The following is a 22,919-nucleotide window of genomic DNA, read 5'->3' on the forward strand; positions in this document are numbered from 1 at the left end:
TTCGAGAAAGCAAAGGCACACACCATCGGCGGAATATTTTGATGGTTCTTGGCACTTGCGAGATGAATGAGAGGTTCACCTCCATGTTGACCATGACTTTGTCGATGAAACTCTTCTTTCTCAATCCGCTTATTCGTTGCCATCTTCATCGCCGATCTTGTTGCCTATCAATCGTGGCCACTGTTCCCCTGCCACGGCGACGGCCTCCAAAATGATTGATCGAGACCACGACGAGGATCCAGCCTCCCATACCTCGCAACACAATGCACTGTTTGACGATGGTGGACCTCTAGCCGATCCTCTGGAACGGCAGACAATTTTCGCTGCTCTTGATTCATTCCAGTAAGTCGCTCTGGGCCCGATGTACTTCAGGTCATGGGGAGCCACGTTTCTACTTCTAGCTGGATCAGCCTTGGAAATCGCCAATCTGATACTCGAACGGACGCCCACCAACAACCCGTTTTTCTCCTTGCTCTGTGATTTGCGTAACGAAAGCTGTCAATATCAAGGTCCTTTTCCACTAACGAAGCTGACCCAGCTGAAGCCAGTATCGGAAACATGCGCATTACAACACAACCCATCGGCGCCGACAAAATCTCTATGCGCTGCCATCCGCACAGTGGCAGATGCTCGCCGGCCCACCGTTCTCAATCCTGGATACCCTGAACGCCGTTGACGATGCTCTGGATCACAATGCCGACCTGGCGGATGAGATCCTTCGACTAGGATTAGCTTCCTTTGGACTGAGCGAAAATCCGTCCGAAGATTCGGAGCTGAACTGGCGGGATGCAGCCCGACCAAGTGACATGTCCAAAGCGCATTCAACCATCCGTCAATTCTACCGTGACTGGTCCCGTGAAGGTTATTCATTCGAAGTCGAGCCATTGTTCCATACAATCCTGTCAGACCTTGAATCGTGCCTCCCCGAAGTCCATCCCGACGCCACATCACCAACCCTGCTTCTTCCCGGCGCCGGTCTTGGTCGCATACTCTTTGAACTCTGCCTGCGAGGATACAATGTAACGGGTAACGAAATCTCGTATCACCAACTCCTGGCGAGCAACTTCGTTCTCAACAGCACCCAACGCGCAAATCAATATTCGATTTACCCGTTTGTCAACACCTTTACAAATGTCACATCCCGGGCTCACCAACTGAAACGGCATACCATTCCCGACATCCACCCTGGTTCTGCCCTACTGTCACGAGTCGAGACCGGGCTATCGGTTGGCGAGATGAACATGACAGCGGGAGATTTGGTGCTCTCATACTCGACGCCAGAATGCTCAGGGACATTCGATGGCGTCGTGAGCGTGTTTTTCATCGATACGGCGCCCAACTTGATCCGGTATATTGAGACGATAAGGAATTGCTTGAGAAAAGGTGGCATGTGGATCAACGTTGGACCCCTATTGTGGCATTTTGATGATCGAGTCCATGCTAGCGGAGAGGGTGCAGATGGTGAAGAAAGGCAAGACCACACCGACAATCATATCGGGGCAACGCATAAACTTGGCTTAGAAGACAAAGGTGTTGCGGAGCCGGGTTCCTTCGAGCTTTCCGATGAAGAAGTCCTCCAACTCGTCTCACGCATGGGGTTCGAAATCGTTTGCCATGAGATTCTCGGCGAGGGCATCCTTGATTCTGATCCTCGCTCTCCGTACAGATATGGGTTAGGATACATGCAGGATCCTGCCAGTCTCTTGCAGCACCGCTACCGATGTAGTCACTGGGTGGCGAAGAAATCATGAGGTCATTGTTTGTCTCGCCCTGGACATCGAACTCCTTTACTGGTCGGGCTCGCGGTCTTCTGTCCTTTATACGAATTAAGCAGAGGACGGCCTAGACTCAAAGGAACGAGCCATGATCCTTTGAATTGCCGTCCTTGGATGGTGGTCGTTCGAACACGCACGCAGCACACCGACCAAACGGGCAGTCAGCGTTTGGGTCAACATTATATGAGCACTCCCCAACGTTGGAGAAGATATGGTCATCTTTATCCTACCCTACCAACCACTACAGGCTAAGCCAATGCTATCTTCCACGACCTTTGACATCCCACAGTCCATCCGAATTTTTGGTTCGATCCCTCGTCTCTCATCCATCATCCCTCATGGCCACGTGGGGTGTTCCGTCTTTGCATTACCTCGCCTTCAAAAGCCTGCTTCACCTCCCAAAAGTGTGGTATCTGAATGTGAATTTATTTCTCTCGCCGTCTTTCATGTTTTCTTTCCGGCACGGGGGGACTCGTATGCATCAGAAAAGCCTAAACCTCCGCATCAGCCTGGTTGCCAGGTAGGATAGTCCAAAATCTTCCTTATCCGGATAGTAATCCACATGGGAGAGTTTCCTTGAGTCTCCCGGCGTCTTTGTCGCTGTGGAATGTATTCTTTTCTCGCGCCCTTACCACTTTTCACTCCATTGCTTCATCCATCATCGGAATCTGGCGGTACATCTACCCATGACTTCTCCCTGGCACACCAATTCGGCATTGAACTCGGAACCATCGAGAGTGAGATAAATATCGAAGTAGACCCGGTAAAATGTTCCTTGTGGAGTATCCATTCGTTCAAAATCTTTCTCGAGGTTCTTTCTCGACAGGTCCGAAGTGAGAGTGACAACTTCTTTGATTCGAGGATCTTTCGTGTATTCGGGGCTAGAAGAGCCGATCAGTCAACGTTTTCGATGAAAAGGTGGCACCGTAGGCCTTGGACTCACCAAACATCCTCATCACAAGCATAGAGAATATCCTCATACATCAATGTGGCTCCTGGTGCAACTTGTCGGAAGAATGAAACTTTGACAGGTTCGCCAATCTTGACCCTCTCGCCCTTTTGCACAAAGATCTGCCGCGTGTACTTGCATCGGTCTTTGCCGTCGAGACTAGGGACACGATATTGTTCGGGGTGATGGCCTTCTTTGAATGGTTGCAATGTCGCCATGAGGTAATGTCTTCTGGCGACACGGGACGTGATGACTCTTTCGGTGATGCCGGCCGTGACAGCGCCTTTCACGATTGCCGCAACCGAATCCATGGGTCGAACGACTTTAGACTGGAACTGGGGAGGAACGTGGAGCTTGATTTGCTGGAAAAGATATTCGGAAGCACCGAAACCACCGACCACCAGGACATTCTGCAAGGATCTATTTTGTGCCTGGATGGCGATAATTTGGTTGCGCACGAGTTCGAGAATGCGGTTGACAACCGGCTCGAAGCATTGCAAGATTTCCTCGTTGGTGAACGTCATGTAGCCCTCCTCGATGCCGGCTTCAGGGAATTCGGCTTCAATACCAACGTCCACCGCCCATTTTTGGCCGTTGTTGCGGAAATCAGCCTTTATTCTGTTTTCAAAGTCCATGATGCATTTGGCATAAACCCGACCCGCGGTCTTGGACCCGTCGGGCAACTTCATTTTCCTGATCTTTGCACGGAGAATGTTGGAGAAATTTCGGTTGAGCGCGGTGGAACCACAAGAATCACCGCTCCCGGCGGTGCATTCAGCGACCGTGAAAGGAGTTTCTTCTTCGACTTCGTAGGCGATCAAATCGACGGTACCACCACCGCAATCGACGATCAGGACGGCATCATGAATCTTGAGGTTGAGGAGACCGGTTTTGGAGCAGAACATGGCCGCGGCCTCCGGTTCTGTGACCAGGGTGAGTCGGTTATCGTTCTCGTCGCGGATAAATCCGGCTTGAATGGCCGCTGCTCTGGTAGCTGCTTTTCCTGCGTCGTTCCAGATAGCAGGCACGGTCAAGAAGTATCTGATGTTGCGTTCTTCCCGATTGAAGACCTCCCCGAGGGTTTTTTGGAGTTGCACCCGCATGGCTTGCCGAAGTTTGAACAGATAGTCGGCGGCGACATCGATCTCGGACTTCCCCGGAGGAAGAGGAGGGAGGTTGATAGGATCTATGTAGGTATTGCCGGAGAGCATGAGTTGGAGTTTGAACCATTCCACCTTTTGAACCCCTGGCTTGGGGTAGCCGGTCGGAGCGAGGGCGTCAGCAATATCGGGGCCCCATCCGACGACTTTTTGGTACTGATCATAGTATAGGACGGTAGGAATCTGCTCGTGGTCAACATTGCATCTTTTCTCGCCAGGCTGGTCGAAGGGTGTGGTGACGCACCTTTTGCTTCGTCTGGTTGCCTGCGCCAGGCCATTCGGTTATGATATCCTCCTTTGCTTCTGTATTTGTCGCAAACGCGAATGCCACGCCGGAAAAGGTGGTCCCCTTGGCAGACAATTAGCATTGCGGTTGTCAAGAATGTTTCAGGCAGCCCATCTTACAAAATCAATGCCCACGATAAGCTGAGCCTTGCTGCGACCCGCGCCTTCAACCTCAGCTGGACGACCTCCAGGACCAAACTGATTGGCCATATGCTGAATGCCGGGCTGAGGAGCCATTTGTCCATATGCACCACCATATCCCGGGGGTTGTGGAGGACCGAGTTGAGGAGCACCTCCCACGTAACCCTGTCTGGTGTCGATAGGCGCAGGATGGTGCGCCATCTGGCTCTGGCCAGGTGGCATGGGGGATTGGGGACGACCTTGGACGTTGTTGTAGGAATAGCTTGGAGGACGACCGGGAGCGCCTGGCTGATTCATGGGAGGCAAACTGGTTTGGGAGGAACTGGGAGGAGTCCCAGCGGTGGAGGTGGAACCGTTGGGTGAGGCGACGGAGGCGGTTTGGATGTTAGCACTACTCTTTCGTTTGGAACCGAAGGCTAAGCTCTTGAAGCGAGAGCTCATGACATCGACGGTCGAGAGAGAGGCAAAGCGAGAAAAAAAAAAAAAAAAATAAACAATAAGAAAGACGTCGAAGTTGGTGTCGAGGTGGTGAGAATTGTGGCTGAGGAAGGAGAAAGGCACCAAGTTTGAGTGAAAGTTGCAGTAAAGTCAGAAGTCAGTAATCAGCGCAGTCTTCCAGGTGGAAATGGAATTGGGTTGAAAAGCGGCCCGCGAGCGAGATGGGGCTTGTAACGGGTATGGTACTCGGTAACAGACGGTAAATGACCCGGTCAGATTGAAAGATATCCGGTCTGAAGTATTTCTCAAAGAATGGGCACTGCAAAGACGGGGGGGGTTACAAAGCGGCTGCACTCTGTCGTATTCTCCAATGATTCACGAACGGATTTGGCTACTGATGTCTTACAAAACCCTTGTTCGAGAAAGAGAAGGTCGAAGAAGATGAGGATGGGCACTCGGGCACCCCTGGGCACTTGGGGATGACGGGCAGCGTTGTTACCAGCAGTACCGTAATTCGCAGAGCATGTTTGATCTACTGCTAGGGCGAATTGGCTGATTGGGGGCGAAGGACACAACAACCCACCCAGGCCAGAGCAGAGGCAGTGTGTTTTCTCCAGGCCGTTTACGGACGGACATCGGAGTGTGTCTAGATGATAGGGTGCCCTATTAGGAGCGGGGCCTTCTGTACACAATAGCTATTGAATCGATTACTTAAACAGCAGCGGGGTTCCGCCCGGAGAAACAGCCTCCCGCACCAGTTGAGGGACATTTTCTAGACACAGTCCTCTGCTTCTACTATCTGGGGAAGAACTGTCCCTATCCCGGACATCCAAGAGAACCCAGATACAAAGTACTAGGGATTGGTAAGTGACCTCCACCATGATCAAAAATAGCAGACAATAAGGCTGACAGCTTCCAAGCAGTAGCATCTCTTCCCCCCTCTTGGCTCAGCTCCGTCGGCGCCCCACGGCTCTTTTTGCCGATAAGTCCCGTTGTCATCGCCCTGCTATCAAATTTGTCTAATCGGGTAGCCGAACACACACTTGTGCGGTCAATTTTACCAAACGCACACTCGTGCGGCTGACTCTCGCCAAGGGCTTTTCGACAGATTCATCCCGCTATGATGCCCGATGTACGGGAGGATCACGGAATTAATGGTTTCTTCCGGAGCGAGATCGACATTACAACTCCACCCCGTTACCACTCCCAAAATACGGGGTACCGAGCAACCTTTGCGGCCAGAGGCTCATGCTCGGTTTTGAAGGTCAACTGTTTATCATTCAATTTCCCGTTTGTGAAAACTAAAAACATGGACATATCCGTCCGCAGGCTTACAACTCATCCCTCACCCTTGGAGTTGTCGATGTGCTCGACGCAGACGACTCTGATCCTGTCAATGAGCTTTTTCTTGACGAACCTGTTGCCTCACTTGATGGTTTGCTCTTCTTTCCCTTCCCTTTCCCCTTCTTGCTAGCTTTCGGCTTGCGAGGCGTATCCTGCATCTTGATCGTTTTCATAATCGTGTCAGACACGACCCTTTGCAACTCTTGGCCTCGAGTCTCCAGTTCCGACACCAGAAAAGCTGGATCGTCATATGGTCCCAGTTTGTCCTGAAGACCCAATTTCTCCTCGAGCCATGCTTTCACGGCTTCATATTTCGTTGACAACAACGACAGGTCTTCTGCCGTGTATTCATAAGGTTTGAATGCTGATGGTTCGTCCGTTTCAACCGCGCTTGTGATCGACGTGCTACTGTAGGGGTCTTCATCGAGGTCCTCACCCTCGGCCACGGACGAAGACGCAATTTCTGTTGCACTAGATGCCATAGACGACGTTGCGGAACCTGCACTGGAGGCCGCTTCTTCGGCGGCCTTCTGGATACTCTCTTCCACCATTTTGATCATTCTAGCGAGGTTTTCCAATCCATCTTTCAGTGCCTGAACCGCCTCGGGACGTTTTTTTGCTTCCTCTTTGCGTTTCAACACTGGATCAACTAATCCTCGCAGACCTTTCAATTTGTCTTTGAAGTCTTGGGTTTTAGCGTCGATTCCATCACCATAAAGCCACTCAGATGCGCTGGCCAGCTGGGATTCTAGCTCTTTCCGAGCCGATTCACTTGACGCCGCCACAAAGGACTCGTCTTCGAGATAGTCCCGTGCTCGATATGTGAACGCCTCCAGAGTGTTCAATGCTTCGGCACGGAGCACCGAATTGCGATCCGAAGAATCGAATTGTGCTAATCTTTGTCTCAGGCGTGACATGAGTTTTGTCGGTGGTGTATTGAGACCGACAATTTCCGACTTCAATGCAAGAGGGATCGAGACAACGGATGGCGTGGCCTTTCCAGTTTTGGCCACTTCACTCGCTGATGAGATCGACGACGAGGAGGCCGACGAGATGGTGGAACCAGAACTTGTTGGGTCCGACACCGGCAGGGGCGTCAATGACGTGGAGTCTCCATCGGTTTCGTCGTGTTCCATCACCTTCTGGTCATCGTCCTTCTTAGAACCGAAGCCAAAAAGACCCTTCACATTATCCATCACACCTCCAGACTTGGTGTCGTCAACCTCACAACTGACTGATCCCGACGCCACTTCTGGCAATCCATCCAGGGGATTCAACCGGACGTTGAAGATAGTGCTGATATTCGCGGCACTGCAACCATGTCTGTCCTTTAGCTGAGTCGCCGATTGGGTCAAATTCGAAGCCTCCACCTCGAAAACAGACAAGTCCTTGTCGTTGAATGATTGGACAAACCTGAGCTTGACGTTTTCCAATACCTTGATCGGGACCTGCTTCTCGGCACCCACTTGAGAGGACGGGTGAAAAATCTTCTGAGACCTCTCCTTGTTCTCGATCGTCCATTTCAGGCTGAAAGAAGATCCGGCGATGTCAACATCACGAATGTCTTTGACCCTGAAACTGGGGCTAAGAGCAGCTGCTTTGAACGCCGCGCCCATCACGGCAGCCTCATCAGCATTAACATTCGCCTTCAGCTTTCCCGACCCCCCTACGGCATTTTCGAGCTGCTTCTGTACAAATGGAGTGCGCACTGCTCCTCCATGTAAGATAATCGAGTCCACGTCACTAAGCTCCAGGCCCGAGGCGTCCAGGGCGGTAGAGAGTGGCCCTCCAACACGGGCGGCATGACCGGCGGCGAGCTCCTCGAATTTATCCCTTGTCAGGGTGTACTTGAAATTGACTTCGTCGTCATAAAGGCCTTCAAAGGTAGCTGATGAGACGGCATTGGCGCTCAGAAGCTGCCGTATGCGCTCGGCCTCTTTCCAAATTCTCGCCATGGTCTTTCCATGGGACCGTACCTGTGCCATTTCCAGTCCTAGGTCCTTGGTCTTTGGACTATCCAGGAACTGGCTGACAATATCGTCAACAATGACGTCGTTCATTGAATCGCCCCCGAGTGACGAATCAAAGCCGGTTCCGAGAACAATGACCTCTTGAACTGTCTGGTTGCGCTTGCCGTATCCTTTTATAGCCCTCCCCTGGAACTTGAGTACGGTTGCAGTCGTTGATCCGGCTCCCATGTCGTAGACAAGATGATATTCAGGTTTCCCGCCTTCAGAAACGCTGTCGAACGTTCGGTGTGTGGCATAGTTAAGGCCAACAGCAAGTCCATCGCCGAGGAGGCCCAGTACTCGTAAACCAGCCAGGTCCGCAGCGAATTCAATCGCTCTCTTCTCCGCAGCGGTGTAAAAGGCCGGGTATGTGATGACCACGTCAGAGATATGGGTCCCTTGGGCCACCATGGCTTCTGCATTGCTCTTGATGTTCTTCAGTTCCATCGCCAGCAATTCCTCCACCATGAAAACTTCATGCTTGGTGCCGAAACTCTGGCTTTTGAATCCGACGGTGCCTGTGCTGTCTTCTGCCTCCGTCCGCGGTACGGACTCAATCTTCAGTCCGGGATATCGTCCAGAGTATGTCTTCAGGGCATCCGAGGAAACATCCAGACCCAAGAGACTCTTCAAATTGGGGTACACATCAGCAGGAAATCGAGCGGACAGGGCGACGGCATCTCCACCGTATAGCCGATCGGGAAATGCTTCGTCATCGTTTGCTTGTGCTCTAGACGGTTTGAATGCAAGTGTGGCCGCCTCCCTCCTCTTTGAATCTTTCGACAGAACAATGTCGATTGGACTGCCAGGCTTGGCGATTGCAGCTTTGAGATACTCGGTGCCCAGGTCAATTCCCAAGACAGCGGACGCCGCGTGTGCACATGTGCAGAGAAATACGAGCAAGAGGAGCGGAAATAGGGTGAGCGATGAGGACTTCCGTCGTCCCGGAGGTGCCATTGGTGTCGGTGCAATGTCAGAGAATGGTTCGCGGTAAACTTCAACGAAGGGAGAGGTTCGGTTGGTCTGGTGAGCGCATTTCCAGTTTAAGACGTAAATGATAGTATAGATGAGGTTTGAATACTCGGGAAGGGACGAAAACACCGTCTTCAATCCGTGCTGGCTAATATCCCACACGTCTCTTGAGAACAAGTTGTCCAAACTCGAGACCCGCACTGAGTCAGGGATTCCGTCAGGAGCAGCCAGGGTCGGGGATTGAATGAATCATGCAGGGCTGACAGGCTGGGGTTGGGTTCGAAATAAAGCACTGTCTGACGAATGCTTTAGGCCATAATGCGGAGACATAATTTCGAAATCTAATGTCAGACCGTATCGTTTCTTCGTTGACATCTCTCAACTCGCGCCTGGTAAACAACGACGACTGCCACGAAAATTTTTGAATCTCATCATGAAGACACTATTCTCTGAAGGGCTCTCTCCAGAGGACTGTGAACTAGCGTTGACTTGGAAGTAGAGTGCAGCAAAAAGGAACAGCTTCAACTTTTTATCGATATTTACTTGCTATCTCCTCTCCACCTATTACTCAATATTGATGATCATACGGAGAAAGTACAGTCTTGAGCATAGACTAGCTTTGACAACCTGGTTTGCCTCTTCCCCGGATGCCGGATATCGTGTCGACAATGCCATCAGCTCCGGGTCCTCCCGTTCCCTCCCTCCGGATTATATCAATATTATACCTATGTATTTCAGAATGCAATGCTGTGCAGTATTTTCACCTATTCGTCACAAGGATCGTACGCTCGCGCCACCTGAACATGGCCAAGACTTATCATATATTCGTGAATGCTAATGGATCGTTCGTCATCATCACCACAGATATGTTCTGAGCAAAGGGCGAGAGGGGACGATATGTAAGAATCGAAATTTTGTATTAGACTCAGCACGTGTTCAAACTAAGTCGAGGTGCTATGACGTTTTATGCCAAAGCGATTAATGCCACAAGACCTCCAATAAGAGCGACAGCAGGCTTGTTGTTGCTGGCAGCGCCGGTATAAGTGGCGACAGGAGCAGCAGATGTGGTGCTCGCAACTGATGCGACGCTGGTATAGCTGCTGACGGGCGCTGGAGCGGAAGTCACCTCATAGGTAGTTGGTGCAGGAGTGTATGAAGTCGTCCAGTCTGACCAGATGGTAGAGACAGGGGTAGTCTCAACAGGAGCAACAGGCACGCTTGAAGTCCAGTCGGCCCAGGTTTCGCTTGGCTTGACGGGAGTCGATTCGGCCGGAACAACCGGAACGCTCGAGCTCCAGTCACCCCAAGTCTCAGTTGGTTTAACAGGAGTAGACTCAACAGGGGGAGCAGGAACAGAAGAAGTCCAGTCAGCCCAGGTTATAGGTGTTGTAGCTGGGGCGACAGGTATAGTAGAGGTGGTCCAATCGACCCAGTGTTCGGTCGTTGTGGTCTTCACAGGTGCTGGTTTGGTAGTGGTCGTGGTCGTCCAGTCAACCCAAGTTGAAGGCTTAGTGGTCGTCGTTGTCGTCGTAGTAGTCCAGTCAACCCAGGTGGAAGGCTTGGTGGTTGTCGTTGTCGTTGTCGTCGTAGTAGTCCAGTCAACCCAGGACGAAGGCTTAGTCGTAGTCGTTGTAGAAGTCCAATCTTCCCAGGTCGAGCTAGGTGTGGTTGTCGTCGTCGTCGTCGTCGTCGTAGAGGTCCAGTCTTCCCAAGTCGAGCTCGGAGTGGTTGTCGTCGTCGTTGTTGTAGTGGTAGAGGTCCAATCTTCCCAAGTCGAGCTCGGAGTGGTGGTTGTGGTGGTGGTGGTCGTCGTGGTAGAGGTCCAATCTTCCCATGTCGAGCTAGGAGGAGTCGTTGTCGTTGTAGTGGTAGAGGTCCAATCTTCCCATGTCGAGCTAGGAGGAGTCGTCGTCGTCGTCGTCGTAGTAGAGGTCCAATCTTCCCATGTCGAGCTAAGAGGAGTCGTCGTCGTCGTGGAGGTAGTAGTGGTTGTAGTTGTACTGCTAGAGGTCCAGTCCCCCCAAGTTAAGCTGGGAGTAGTGCTCTCTCCTCTGGCTTGTAACTTCATGGCGGTGGCATGCACGGCAACAGCCAACAGAACCACATATGACCGAACCATTTTGGTAGGACAGATATTCTTTGGATGTGGATAGAATACAGAGTAGTTTAGGATGTGTTCAAGAGGAGGTTATGGAAACGAATGATACAAGAGCCTTAGCGAAGGAGCTCTGGTGGTAAAACGAGGGTCGGATCTGTCAATTGATGGTAATATAATAGCAGCAGAACAGAACCCAAAATAAGAGGTTGGGGTGGGATGGGATGGGAGTATTTTGTATCTGTACCTTTGACGGTAACCATGCCAGACTGGATCTGTGGATCATGGTTATGCTCGCATGACAAAGGGCACAACTCATCATGACAGGCAGAATTACGGAAAGCTCTGGAGCATTGCAGCGAGTTTTCCGCACCACGGTACCTGTTCCTGAAAATTATCCTGCAAGAGCAAGTCGTCATAGTGGAGGGCAGGATATGGATGGAAAGAGGGGTCGCAGCCGGTTTGTCTTTGCTCATGCCACGAGGTTGACCCGAGTGGAGAACGGCAGACCAGGCGGCTGGACTCTGTTCGAAGATTTTCGTTCTCTCTTGACCAACCAGCTTTGCTAAAAGATGAACGGGGGTGACTAGGGGAGAGAGGGGACGGAAGGAAGCTCATGCATGCAAACTACCGCCACAAAAAGTTCGATCCCGCCACCCTCGTATTTACTGACCACCTAATGAGCATATTCTTTGGTTGAGGCCCTCAATACTTAGTGCTCTGACCGTCCTCATCGTTGAGAGGGTCTGCTCGAGTGTTCAAGCGTCCTCAAGAGAACAAGAATAGCAGCAATAGTAGCCAAGTTCACAGAGTCTGGTGCCCACCAGTGGTTCTAGTAGGGCTGCTATCGTCATTGCCACTGTTGCACTTGTTGGAAGCAATTGATGGGGACGGATGGGACCTCGACAGCCCAGGCTCTGAGCTGGCGTCGTAATTGGGCCGAGCTCTCGCCATCCGGCCCAAAAATGACCCATCCAACGCCATCACTCAGAAGTCGTTGCCTGGACGAGATGACCGAATAGCGTACCTACTCTGATGGGGGGCGCCGACAGAGAAGGGGCAAAGATGCGAATCGAAAGCTCCAAAGACCAGGAATAGCTTGGGACCGAGAGGACGATGGGCCGTTGGTGTGTTTGTGCGAGGTGCCCTTTTTAGGATAGATTCGCCGAGCGGCTCGACGGTAGCAAAGCTTGAATCTGTAAGCGCCCAATAGTGACGTTGTGCCTGGTGAGACATCCACCCTATAAGTGAGACATGCAGGCTTCTTTCTTGAGTCTGTATTTTCTGGGTCCCGTGCCGCATCCGAATAATGAATGGATTGGAGTCCAGCTACCGCAATAGGGCTGGATTCGGAGGTGAAAGGGAAGAACAGTAACCCGCCTTGCTTCTCTCCCTTTTGGTCGCATCCAGAGGATTCTGTTGACCGAACTATTGGGGGGAAACGGCAAAGTCAAACGCTCTCACAATAGCGTTGCTTCATCGGCGCAACGCAGAAGACGTAGTCCTCGATTGTCTTTCGATTTCGCACTGATTAGCAACTCACTAGTTCGATAGGCGCAAGTCATCGACGATATTCTGTGCAACCCTACTCCACAAAAAAAAAAAAAGAGGGAATGCCGCTTGACCGGCATTCCCCGCCATGGGATGCTTTAGTGGTTCCTTAGCAGAGCAAAAAAAGTTGGAGACGGTGAATTCCCAGGCCAATTGTCGCGACTTTCTGGCTCCTGGAACGATGCTCGATAGAGAGAATTCTCGCATAATAGCATCACGCGCACTGAATGTCCCTCACTTCAGATTTTGATTGTTACAAAGATGGCCAGAGGAGCAGAAGTCGCCTCAGCTTCGGAATCTTTTTCCGCTGTTCGGTTGGCGGCCAAAACCTTGTTTCGAATTGTCTTGAGCTCCAAGTGTCTTGATCATGTTTTTCAGCCACGCAAACCGTTGAGAATTGAAGCCACAAGAAAGCTACTTTTCTTTTTTTCAAATGGGAAAAAAAAAAAAAAAAAACCTCTTTCTCCGAAGCTAGCGAGGCTGGATAGTAGAGGAATCTCAGAAAATCATTCGTCGTCATCGCCTATGTCCGATCCGCTTTCCCAACCGAATCCATAGTTTTGGGCCATTTGTGTGAGGTCGTTGTACAAATTTTCTCGTTCGTCCAACTGCATCGTTCGATATGTCGTATTTCTGAGATCGAAAACACGGTCTTTCATCTTGGAGTTACACACAAGAGCGGCTGAGATATCCAACCCTTGGTCCCGTCGGCTAATTGAGAAAAGTCGATCCGGAAACGTGTCTAGGAGGGGGAATTGAAGCCCGGTTTGAAATCTACGCGCAGGTTAGTCAGGATGGGAATTCCTGGCCTCCGAATTTGTTCCATCGAAAATCAAGATCCCAACCTTGATGATTGACAAATAAGAAAGGGAGGCCCGTGGTCAGTACTTACATCTCAACCACACTCTCTTCATTGAGCCTTCTTCGAAGCCGTTCTTCGGGGGTCAGAGTCAATGATGGAGGACTAGACTGCAGCCGATCACGCTCACATTCAACCTGAGCAAATACATGGACTGACCGTGCACCAAGATTATCCGTTGAACTTGGGTAATAATCTAGGTCCAACTGAGAAGGTTCAGGCTCTGACATGGAGACATCGTTCTCCCTTGGTAGCTCTCGTCCATTGGCTTGGTTAACTGTACCACTCTCGAGCTGGCCATTGGCATTGCTTATTATGTTTGTCATACTTGCACGGAGCTCGAATAAATTTTGATTGCCGTTGGTGTTCAAGGTGTCCTCAAGCAAGCTCAAGGATGCTCGTTTGGGCGCCTCAGCCCTGAGCCTTGTCGGAAGCGTGCTTGACTCCAGCCCAGCGCAGAGGAGTGCGGTGGTCATCCAGTCCGAGCCATTTTGGAGATTGACGTACCGAGGTAAAGTAGGAGGTGGTGCTGCCAGGCGTGTGTATACGGATGATTGCTGACCAATTGACCGGAGCGACCGTGCAGTGTTGCAAGCTCGAACTAGTTGCTTTTGCTTTTGACAATCAGTCACCAGTTTGCGGAAAGGCGTGATCAACACACTCTAACAACTGTGGAACAATCTTCAATACCCCAAACCCATATACTTGTTTTGCCATATTCGTCTCGCATGTTTTCGAGGTATTTGGCCGCGAAGCTTCCCCAGGCATCATCAGTTCCCGAAAAGAATTGGAAGCCTTGCATCTGATCACATTCTTCAACAAATGGTCGAATATCACGATCAAGAAGGTCGAATTGCTGGTCCAAAATTTGGAACAGATCTTCTCCGGCATACCAGTTTTCAAACGGCATGAGCTGCGAGTTTAATTCGTACTCGTTCAACTGGATAATCGACCTGGGATGATAAAAGACGCGGTTGAAGTCGGACCAATATCTGACATCGGAGGCTTGGAGTTGAGCGGTGGGGAGGCCAAGGTCAAGATTTCTCTGATACTCCGATGGCTCAATGACTCGCTCTTGTTGTGTCGTAGTTGTTCCATCCCAGAGCCCTCGAGGCGGAGCAGAGTCGTCTTGGAGATGATACAGTGCGTTGAACTTACGGAGTGTGCCAAATCCGCCTTTCAAATCGTAAATGATGGTCCGGGGAGTAAAAGTCTCAGACCCGTCTGCCCCGATGCCTGGTCGGAAATGGACATCGTGGTCGATGATGGATTCTTCTTGCTCGGAATAAGTGAAGTAGGATTCCTACGCATCAAAGTCAGTACCTGGTGAATAAGCGAACAATCCTCCCCGGATTACTTGAGTATTCCAGAAATGAGTCGCCAGATAATTACTCCTTTGGCCCAACTGGACAGTCACAATCTCGTGCATTGTTAGAACGCCGGAACCATACTCGATGATATGGATTCTGGAAACTGGTCTTTACGACACATGCTAATTTTCAGATGTGGTACTCAAATCGATTGTTGCTGATGTTAAAAAATAAATGAACGCCAGAATGATGCTTGGCAGAAACTCATCAAATTATACCAGGATGCAATTTTTTCGAAAGCCTTCGAGAGTAAATGGCCTGCAATTCTGGCAGTATTGCTTCCAATCTCCGTTGAAGAGCCAATGATCCCCGGTTTTTCGTCATGTGTTAATCCATTCATCAGTTCGAAGATTGCAAACCAGCTTCACCCCAGCGACATGCGTGCAATGTTATCTGATGGCATTCGTAAAGCAGCGGGTCATACTCCTTGGCGGAGGAAAATTGCTCCGAAATGTCCAGCTGCATTCGAACATCTGCAAATGCATCCGGAAAGGCGGTTCGGGCCGGCTGGGCATACATATTTGTCGACAGCGTCTTGATAAAATTCGTTAGCTCCATCTTTTTGCGCCCTCATAGTCATCAAGTCCATCCAGAACGATGGGGACGCTATCGGGGCAAACCTGAATTGCCTTCACAAGAGCTGTTCGTAAGATGTCGATAGATATCCGCTTTGGGGCTGGGTTAGACAAGACCTGCGAGAGCTGTATCACGAGTTCACCTAACTCGGGAACTATTCGGCGTAGGTCCGGTAGCGAACGAGATATCTGATGACGGAGAAAGTGGGGGAAATCTTCAAAGCTATTAGCAATCCCTCCCCCAGTGCCAAAGCTGAAGAAGGAGTGTAGTATTTGCCGATTCGCGTGGTGATTGTTTTCCAATTTGTTGACTATCACTGGAGCTATGAAATGTAATTTATTAGAATGGGCTTCTCCAATAGCTCGACTTTTTCCGGGAAATCCGAAATATTTCAGCATCGTTCTGAAGCCAGCGAGGGAAAGCTGAGTCCCATGTCCATGTAAAGATCTTTTCTTTAATGTGAAGGCTGGATAAATGCGACTGTCAGATGCATCGCTCCTTGGATTCAAGAAGCGTCCATCGTGGCTGAGAAGTATGTTGTCGGCAATGAGAGGCTCAAAAGATTGTCGTTTAGAGGTCATCCTTTTCCTTGAGACGCAGCTTGTAGTTCAGTCTCCCTCAACTCTTGAAGATCGTGTTTTTCCATGATGCCAAGTATCGAGGATGAACTATTAGACCATAAACAAAGCAGATGTCTGCTAGGACGCGCGAAGGGTATGGCGGTGACCGTAACTCGGTGATGTAGTTATCCAGTATCTGAGGAAGAGGTCCCCGGAAGGAATTATTTCCGGTAGTTCGATCATTTGGGGCAATTTGCGGATTGGGGCCAGTATTGCCTGTTCTTTAGTGACCGGAGAGCCCCATTCTCGCCGAACCAGCCTAGCTTACGGGGAGAGTACGAGAGGAAATAAGGTATCGATACTGAGAGGTCTGGTGCGGTGACTAGCATCTTGTCAATGCTAGCGAGATCGTGATCGGTATCTGCTACTCATGGACGAGTCATGCTCGGGCTGTGTTTTGTGCGTCGCCGTTAGGCAGAATCTTCAGCCATGACACCAGCTAGCCGAGCACATAGCAACCCGGTCACGTTGCAATCGGGGCTAGAAAAAGGGTTAGAAGCGCAGTGTGCTAGCCCCAAAGAGCCATTTGCACACAATATGAACGGTCTTTTTGTCTCTGCAGCCAATTGGCTTATTCTCCGTCTAGGTATATTAGCTACAGGAGAGAGATACAACGTTGTCGGAACAGAGGCCAATCATGCGCGCTCGGCGGCTAGGCGGGAACCATGTTAAGCGTGATTCAGTGTAACTCCCCGCTGGGAACTACAGTGGGTGGTTCTTGAGGGGAGCGCAAGGCAGACTCGACAAGGGTCCTCACAGCCAATCAAGGCCTCCAACAGACTAAGCCAGCCAAACACATTGAACAGGTGTGAGAAGGCTCTTAGTAGGCACCCAAAAAATGGCTGCCTTGCTTCATTAACATGGCTTCGGCTGCCTCAGTCATCCGTATCTCCTTTCGAATGATCTTGCCCTTATATCGCCACACCTGAGACGCTGTCTCGCCACCACCTCTCGTGGAAAGCATAAGGACGAGCCTCCGGCAACAATGGCGGTTCGTAACCGAGATCAACCCGACATTCGAGCGAGGATCAGCATTCACGACGAGTCGCCAAATGACATCAAAGAACAGCTTCAAATTGCAGATCAAACACAGCGAGCTCTCCGTCTACAACAATCGTGGCATCCTCCGTCTGATACACCGGAAGCATTGCACCGCGCTGTGCTGCGCAAGACCCGCACCCTACCCTATCCTCATCGATTAGGCCACTTCAATGACCTACCGCTGTCCGATGCTCTGCCATGTCCATTGAATCGATCCAACAGTTTGAACTCCTTGTCCACCTTACACCGCGAGGCAGAGGCCGCGGCATTGAGTCTGTACAGAGACTCGCCCATTTCTGCCCTCAGTCCCATTGGCGTTGACCAGACATGGAGACCCAATGTCGAATACGAGCCCCAGGACCCATGCCCACCGCGCCCACCATTGAGAGTGGAAACCCTCAGTCAGCAACGGAAATACCAGAAGATGTTGAAGAAGTCACTGAAAAAGAAAGAAAAAGAACAACTCAAGGCACAAAAGGAAGATGAACAGTTGCGGCGTGCGTTCTTGGCCGCCGAGGTGGCTGCGACGAGGAGAAAAGACGCTCTTGCTCGAGGAGAGACCCTCCCTCTACGCAGTAAAAGTACGAAGAGTATTGCATCTCAGGTTGTCAAAAGTTTGAGCCCGAAACGACCCTTGAGCAAACTCAGCCGACGCGTGAAAAAAGAAAAGTCGGACCCGCCAACATTGGACGATTTCGACAGCAAACAAGAGGTACATGAATATCTCAACCCCCCGACGTCTACATCTGCCCCTCCAGCTATACCGTCGGTCGAGATCGCCGAGCTTCCTGCCGAGCTGCCGCAATACACGCCGTTCCAAGATTCCACGAGAACCCAGGATAACGAACCTGTCGCGCTTCTGGAAGATGTCCCTCTGACCAAGAGTAAAGAGGATATCTCGCTTCCCAGAGGGAACGATGCAAAGGTGAACCACGCCCGATCCACTCCTAGATCGATGCGATGCGATTCGTGTCAGAGTCCGATCCGCTTGAATCAAATTTACTATCACTGTTCGATATGTGAGAATGGTGATCGTATACTCTGCTCGTCATGCGATCAGGCCGGTTGGAGTTGTCGCCATGAAATCACCGAAAAGGTGCGGAGTGTCTCGCGCTCAGGTCCATCTCAAGGACCGTCTTCATGTGCGCTACATCGAGAACGAAGTCGAGCCGAAGCTCAAGAGTATGCGGCCGCGATGTGGGGTTTGAGCGTGCCCGATTTCCCTGTAGAATCAAGTCGTGGGACCGAGCCTCCTCTGCACGCGACCATGTCTGCGGTCAGCCCGTGGACATACAGCGACATTATGGAGCGGAAGAAATCGAAGCTAAAACCCCGGGAGAAGAATGGTGACTCTTCTGAAAAATCTGACGAACTTGAGTTTCGACGACGTGAGCAGGACATGGTCATTCGTGAAAAGGAGGTCACTCTCCGAGAACGCGAGGCCGCCATAAGGGAGCAACAAGCTTCTTTGAGAGAACAAGAGGCGGCGCTGAGCATCAGACAGCAAATGTTCGCACTCCAACTCCAATCATCTTTGGGGAAACTGACGCAAGAGGTGTCAATTGGGGTCGGCGCACAGTTTCAGGACCTGTCTCAGGTGAGTGATTGCAGATGCCGGCTGTCCAGGTGCTGCTGGAACACTATGGCTGGCCTCACGAAGCCCCGCATTCTAATTGCTTCTGTCAGAATGATTGTATAAGGACTCATGCCACCAAACGGAAAGCGGGTGGTGGCCAAGCACCAATATCCCCATCCAACTCCACTGGCTCGAACCGAAAGTCGTCCCTGAAGCGTTCTCCCAGTGGCGGACACGATCCAAATGATGAGGATGAGGATGGAACCGGGGCAGGCAGCCCGAAAAAGGCCAAGCAAGAAAACGATGCTACCCCAGAGAAATTGTTCGCCTGCCCATTTTGCAAATTCGATAAATCGAGATATTCTGAGCAGAATGTTCTCGAAAAGCATTACCGTGGCTGCTCGAGTGGATACTGGCCGGATATTTCTCGACTGAAGCAGCATCTGTATCGCGTCCACTGGCGCCGCATTCACTGTGGTCGATGCTACACCAAGTTCGAAACCAAGGAAGCACTGGAGCGACATGTTTACGCTTTGCAACCTTGTACAGAGGTCGAATGTCCATATCCAGAAAAATTCAACGATCAGCAATACAACGAGATTCGTCGGAAAAGGCCGGCAAACACCCCGGAACAGGTCTGGTATACGATTTATGGCATTTTATTTCCTGGTGAGCCCCAGCCCAGTAGCCCTTATGCGGATAATGTCAATCTGCCACCGCCATCGGCCCTCAGCCCGACGGCGGCGCCCGAGTGTCAATTGGACGTGCTGGGGGAGGTATTCGAGTCTCGCTTAGATCAGTACATTGAAGCTCCAGGGCACGCCTGGCTCCGTTCTCCGGAGACCCGTGAATTCATCCGTCAACAATTGAGAGCGTCTATGACGGATGTACTCCAACGACTGAGACCTACCAATAGCCCGTCCGTCGGGAATCCCTCCGTGGAGGTATCGCCTTATTCAGCCGTTGCACCGGACTCCGCTCGACGAAGCTCAATATCTCTGACGCCCGCATCTTCCATTCCGCCATCCCCTATCAATGGCCCTGGTTCCCTCCACAAGTCCGTCTCAGACACACATTTCCTATTACCGAGCCGTCGTCAGAGCTTCAGCAGGCCACTCCCCGCTAGAACGGCGCAGAAATGTTCCGCAGAGCAAAGTCGGAGATCTGCACAGCATGATATGCAGGAAGCGGGCGAGGCTTCCACTGGTGTGACATTTCCCGTGCCCTTGACGGTGGACCCTGAGAATGATCGGTACGACGAGAAATGCAATAGCTGGAGTCATGGAGATGAGCTCGGCCTCGCTATCTCGGCTGATTTCGATTTTGGCTTCAATCCGACTTTTTCTTCAGCCGTCGAAGAATTAAACCAGACACACTCCACACCAGCACTACCTCTACCAACGACTACAGACTTTACACCAGTCCGGTTCGAGAGTGTCGAGGACAACCTCACAGATCCGAACTCAACAATACCGTCCCAATTGAAACCGAGTCATTCTACGACTTCCTCGGTAGACTCTGGATATGGAAGCTTGGGTCATGCTTCATCATCAGCGTCTACTTGGCCCTCGTCGACTTCTTCCAAACCGAACCTAAACAAGAGGCCCGTAAGGGACCAAATGAAGGGAAAGCGGAAGCGGGAGGTCAAAGAACCAAGCCCGGCTCCTGAATCGGCGATCAATTACAATGCATTGGAAATTCCGTTCCATGAATTCTCCGGCGGTGATCTTAATTTGGATATGGACGAGTTTGGGAATATAGCCGGCGAGAGTCTTTCAGCGTACTTGGACACCTAGTATCCAATCTTTCAGAGGCAGAATGATACGTGGAGTAGCCGCGGTCTTGACTATTGATCTCTTCCTTGTGGAGGGCTGTGGGTTTCTTCGACGATGGATATGACATGTACGATACCTATCTGAGATGAGGGAATAATTTTGTGTTTGAAATTCTTTCTACACCAGCAGTAGTCAGAGTTCTTGGATCCAGTATGGGGCAATTCAAAAAGCCGCGGACTTACAGTTCCGTATCGGTCGGCCAGCTTCGGTTAGAATTACCAAAGCACTCACAATGTTAGATTCTGACGCCACCATCGAATACCGTATAATTCAGCACCATAGTAGAGCTGCGCCGCTGGGTGAAATATATTGGGCCTCCCTTTTCCTGCCGAATCAAGAACCAACAGCTTTCACGACCAACTCACATTCATCCACCATGGAAGCCGCCGCGAAACGATTCTTCTCTACGCCGTACTTTGCCGTCGTCGGCGCAAGTCAGGATAAGAGCAAATTTGGTTATCGGAGTAGGTCCGATCCATTCCTCGTCGACGGCTGAGCTCGGTTCTAAAATACTTTACCTTGACTACAGTACTAGCATGGTACCACGTCCATTCTCTTCCCGTAACGCCCATCAACCCCAGTCGCTCAACGATATCGCTACCCTCAAAATCATACAACACAGTCACGTCGGTTTCGGCTCTTCCACATCCGACTCAGACAGCCTTGTCGTTCCTCACCCCGCCGCCAGTGACGCGGAAAGTTCTCGAGGAAGCCAAATCGGTGGGCATCAAAGCGGTGTGGTTCCAGCCGGGGAGTTTCGAGAACCAGGATCTGGACTTTGCGAAGGAGAATTTCGAGTCTGCCGTGGGAGGATTTGAGGATGGAACTGTGGGTGACGAAGGATGGTGTGTGCTTGTTGACGGCGAGAATATGATGCAAGCGGCCGAGAGGAAAATTGTACGGCAGAAGTTGTAGACAGGTATTTTCTTTTTGATCAAGGGTAATGTGCTCTTACTCCCTGGACAAAGATCATTTCTTTGACTGAGCTGCCCACACAAGCAATACGCCTTCTGATATTACACATCGACTTATTCCGTCATGCTTTTCCGATGTCCAAATCCCAGGATTGCCAGGGTATCATCCTCTGTGGCCTCGCCGCCGTCACCTGGAGCACTCCTCAACTCTTCCTCGGTGATTGTCTTAGTCGGACCTTCGAACCAATATCTTCCGCCATATTTGGGGAAGAACCGGCCTACTTAGCTGATGAAGCTGATGATACCAATGCAAATCGGAGCATGATTCAGCGTGTTCGCACCCACGGGGTATAGTTAAGCAAGAGTCAAAAACGACAAACAGGAACGAGATCCATAGGGTGACTATCACGGCAGCTGGGGTGGAAATTTCCCCAAGTTCCATTCCGCAGGAACAAAAGACTGGCGGCCAACAGATTGCCTCGCGACAATGGGAAACATGTACGATATATTAGTGGCAATGGTCGCAGTGGCAGTGATGGCGAAGAAAGCGACTGTGGAGCCAATCGCAGCGGTGGTGACCGCGATCGAGATTCCAGATAAGAAGTGCCGCATTCACAGCCATCTTCCGGCCGGAGAGCTTCCTCCAAAACGAGCTGAATGGAAGGACGTGGTCGCGGGAGATAGCGTACGCCACTCGTTGCGTAGACATGAAACAACTAGCCGTTGCACATGTGCTGTCGACTCAGAGCCTGGACAAGACGGCAAGAGCACCGTTTTCATCAACTAGCTGGACGAGATATTCGGCCCAGTTGTTCGCGTAGGTGACCGAGACGACCCCTTCCAAATCCTGCATGCAGAACAAAACAATGATGAGCGTTGGAATGGACTGGAGCCAGGCAGAGAAGGTGGACATGTAGATTCCCTTGACAACGATTGTTGACGCCTGCTTCGTTTCTTCGGCAAGATGCGCTGAGTGGAGTCAGCAAGAGAACTAATTCCCCATGGCCAGAAGTTGGAGGACTTTCTGTGATTAAAATATTTCGCTCATCCCCTCCACGTCCCTGAAGCATCGTACCCATAGAACGAATACCAGGCACCGAACAAGACTGAAATGACCTCTACCAACTTTGTCAGCCGATCTATTCACCAGAACTCATGCTCACCAGCAGTACACATCGATGCATGTTTTTCCGATCCCAGATTGATACCACTACAGAACAAGTTAAAGACTCCATGACTGGCATCGAAGTGTTTTCTCCGACGCCGTGATCGGAAACCAAATCCTGTACCATGAAGAAAAGGGTGAAGAAGATTGCTACAACGAATCGGAAGTAGTATTGTAGCAGCCTTGGACTGTCGACGTTGGGGGTCATGGTGAAGATCGTTCCAATACTCGTGAGTCTCACCTC

The 22,919-nt window shown here is 51.0% G+C and overlaps 8 protein-coding genes across 8 annotated transcripts; 3 read left to right on the forward strand and 5 right to left on the reverse strand.

Moving 5' to 3' along the window:
* Positions 1-211: 211 nt before the first annotated feature.
* Z518_03646 (uncharacterized protein) lies at positions 212-1,751 on the forward strand (the record flags this gene model as incomplete). The annotated part of the gene is made up of 2 exons (XM_013417356.1): positions 212-342; positions 545-1,751. 2 exons carry the CDS (start codon positions 212-214, stop codon positions 1,749-1,751), a joined length of 1,338 nt encoding a protein of 445 aa, XP_013272810.1.
* A 682-nt stretch (positions 1,752-2,433) lies between these two features.
* Z518_03647 (uncharacterized protein) lies at positions 2,434-4,751 on the reverse strand (the record flags this gene model as incomplete). The annotated part of the gene is made up of 4 exons (XM_013417357.1): positions 2,434-2,656; positions 2,719-4,067; positions 4,129-4,233; positions 4,290-4,751. The coding sequence occupies 4 exons, from the start codon at positions 4,749-4,751 to the stop codon at positions 2,434-2,436; spliced, it is 2,139 nt and encodes a 712-aa protein (XP_013272811.1).
* A 1,328-nt stretch (positions 4,752-6,079) lies between these two features.
* Z518_03648 (uncharacterized protein) lies at positions 6,080-9,058 on the reverse strand (the record flags this gene model as incomplete). Its single annotated transcript, XM_013417358.1, has 1 exon — positions 6,080-9,058. The coding sequence occupies one exon, from the start codon at positions 9,056-9,058 to the stop codon at positions 6,080-6,082; it is 2,979 nt and encodes a 992-aa protein (XP_013272812.1).
* Positions 9,059-10,037: 979 nt separating this feature from the next.
* On the reverse strand, positions 10,038-11,192 carry Z518_03649 (uncharacterized protein; the record flags this gene model as incomplete). The annotated part of the gene is made up of 1 exon (XM_013417359.1): positions 10,038-11,192. The coding sequence occupies one exon, from the start codon at positions 11,190-11,192 to the stop codon at positions 10,038-10,040; it is 1,155 nt and encodes a 384-aa protein (XP_013272813.1).
* Positions 11,193-13,225: 2,033 nt separating this feature from the next.
* Z518_03650 (uncharacterized protein) lies at positions 13,226-15,007 on the reverse strand (the record flags this gene model as incomplete). The annotated part of the gene is made up of 4 exons (XM_013417360.1): positions 13,226-13,493; positions 13,612-14,192; positions 14,240-14,881; positions 14,936-15,007. 4 exons carry the CDS (start codon positions 15,005-15,007, stop codon positions 13,226-13,228), a joined length of 1,563 nt encoding a protein of 520 aa, XP_013272814.1.
* Positions 15,008-17,129: 2,122 nt separating this feature from the next.
* Z518_03651 (uncharacterized protein) lies at positions 17,130-20,557 on the forward strand (the record flags this gene model as incomplete). The annotated part of the gene is made up of 2 exons (XM_013417361.1): positions 17,130-18,782; positions 18,872-20,557. 2 exons carry the CDS (start codon positions 17,130-17,132, stop codon positions 20,555-20,557), a joined length of 3,339 nt encoding a protein of 1,112 aa, XP_013272815.1.
* A 415-nt stretch (positions 20,558-20,972) lies between these two features.
* On the forward strand, positions 20,973-21,511 carry Z518_03652 (uncharacterized protein; the record flags this gene model as incomplete). The annotated part of the gene is made up of 2 exons (XM_013417362.1): positions 20,973-21,060; positions 21,126-21,511. The coding sequence occupies 2 exons, from the start codon at positions 20,973-20,975 to the stop codon at positions 21,509-21,511; spliced, it is 474 nt and encodes a 157-aa protein (XP_013272816.1).
* A 741-nt stretch (positions 21,512-22,252) lies between these two features.
* On the reverse strand, positions 22,253-22,883 carry Z518_03653 (uncharacterized protein; the record flags this gene model as incomplete). Its single annotated transcript, XM_013417363.1, has 3 exons — positions 22,253-22,479; positions 22,586-22,628; positions 22,683-22,883. The coding sequence occupies 3 exons, from the start codon at positions 22,881-22,883 to the stop codon at positions 22,253-22,255; spliced, it is 471 nt and encodes a 156-aa protein (XP_013272817.1).
* Between the last annotated feature and the right edge of the window lie 36 nt (positions 22,884-22,919).

Source organism: Rhinocladiella mackenziei (assembly GCF_000835555.1).
Source record: "Rhinocladiella mackenziei CBS 650.93 unplaced genomic scaffold supercont1.3, whole genome shotgun sequence".
Taxonomy (NCBI): Eukaryota; Fungi; Ascomycota; class Eurotiomycetes; order Chaetothyriales; family Herpotrichiellaceae; genus Rhinocladiella; species Rhinocladiella mackenziei.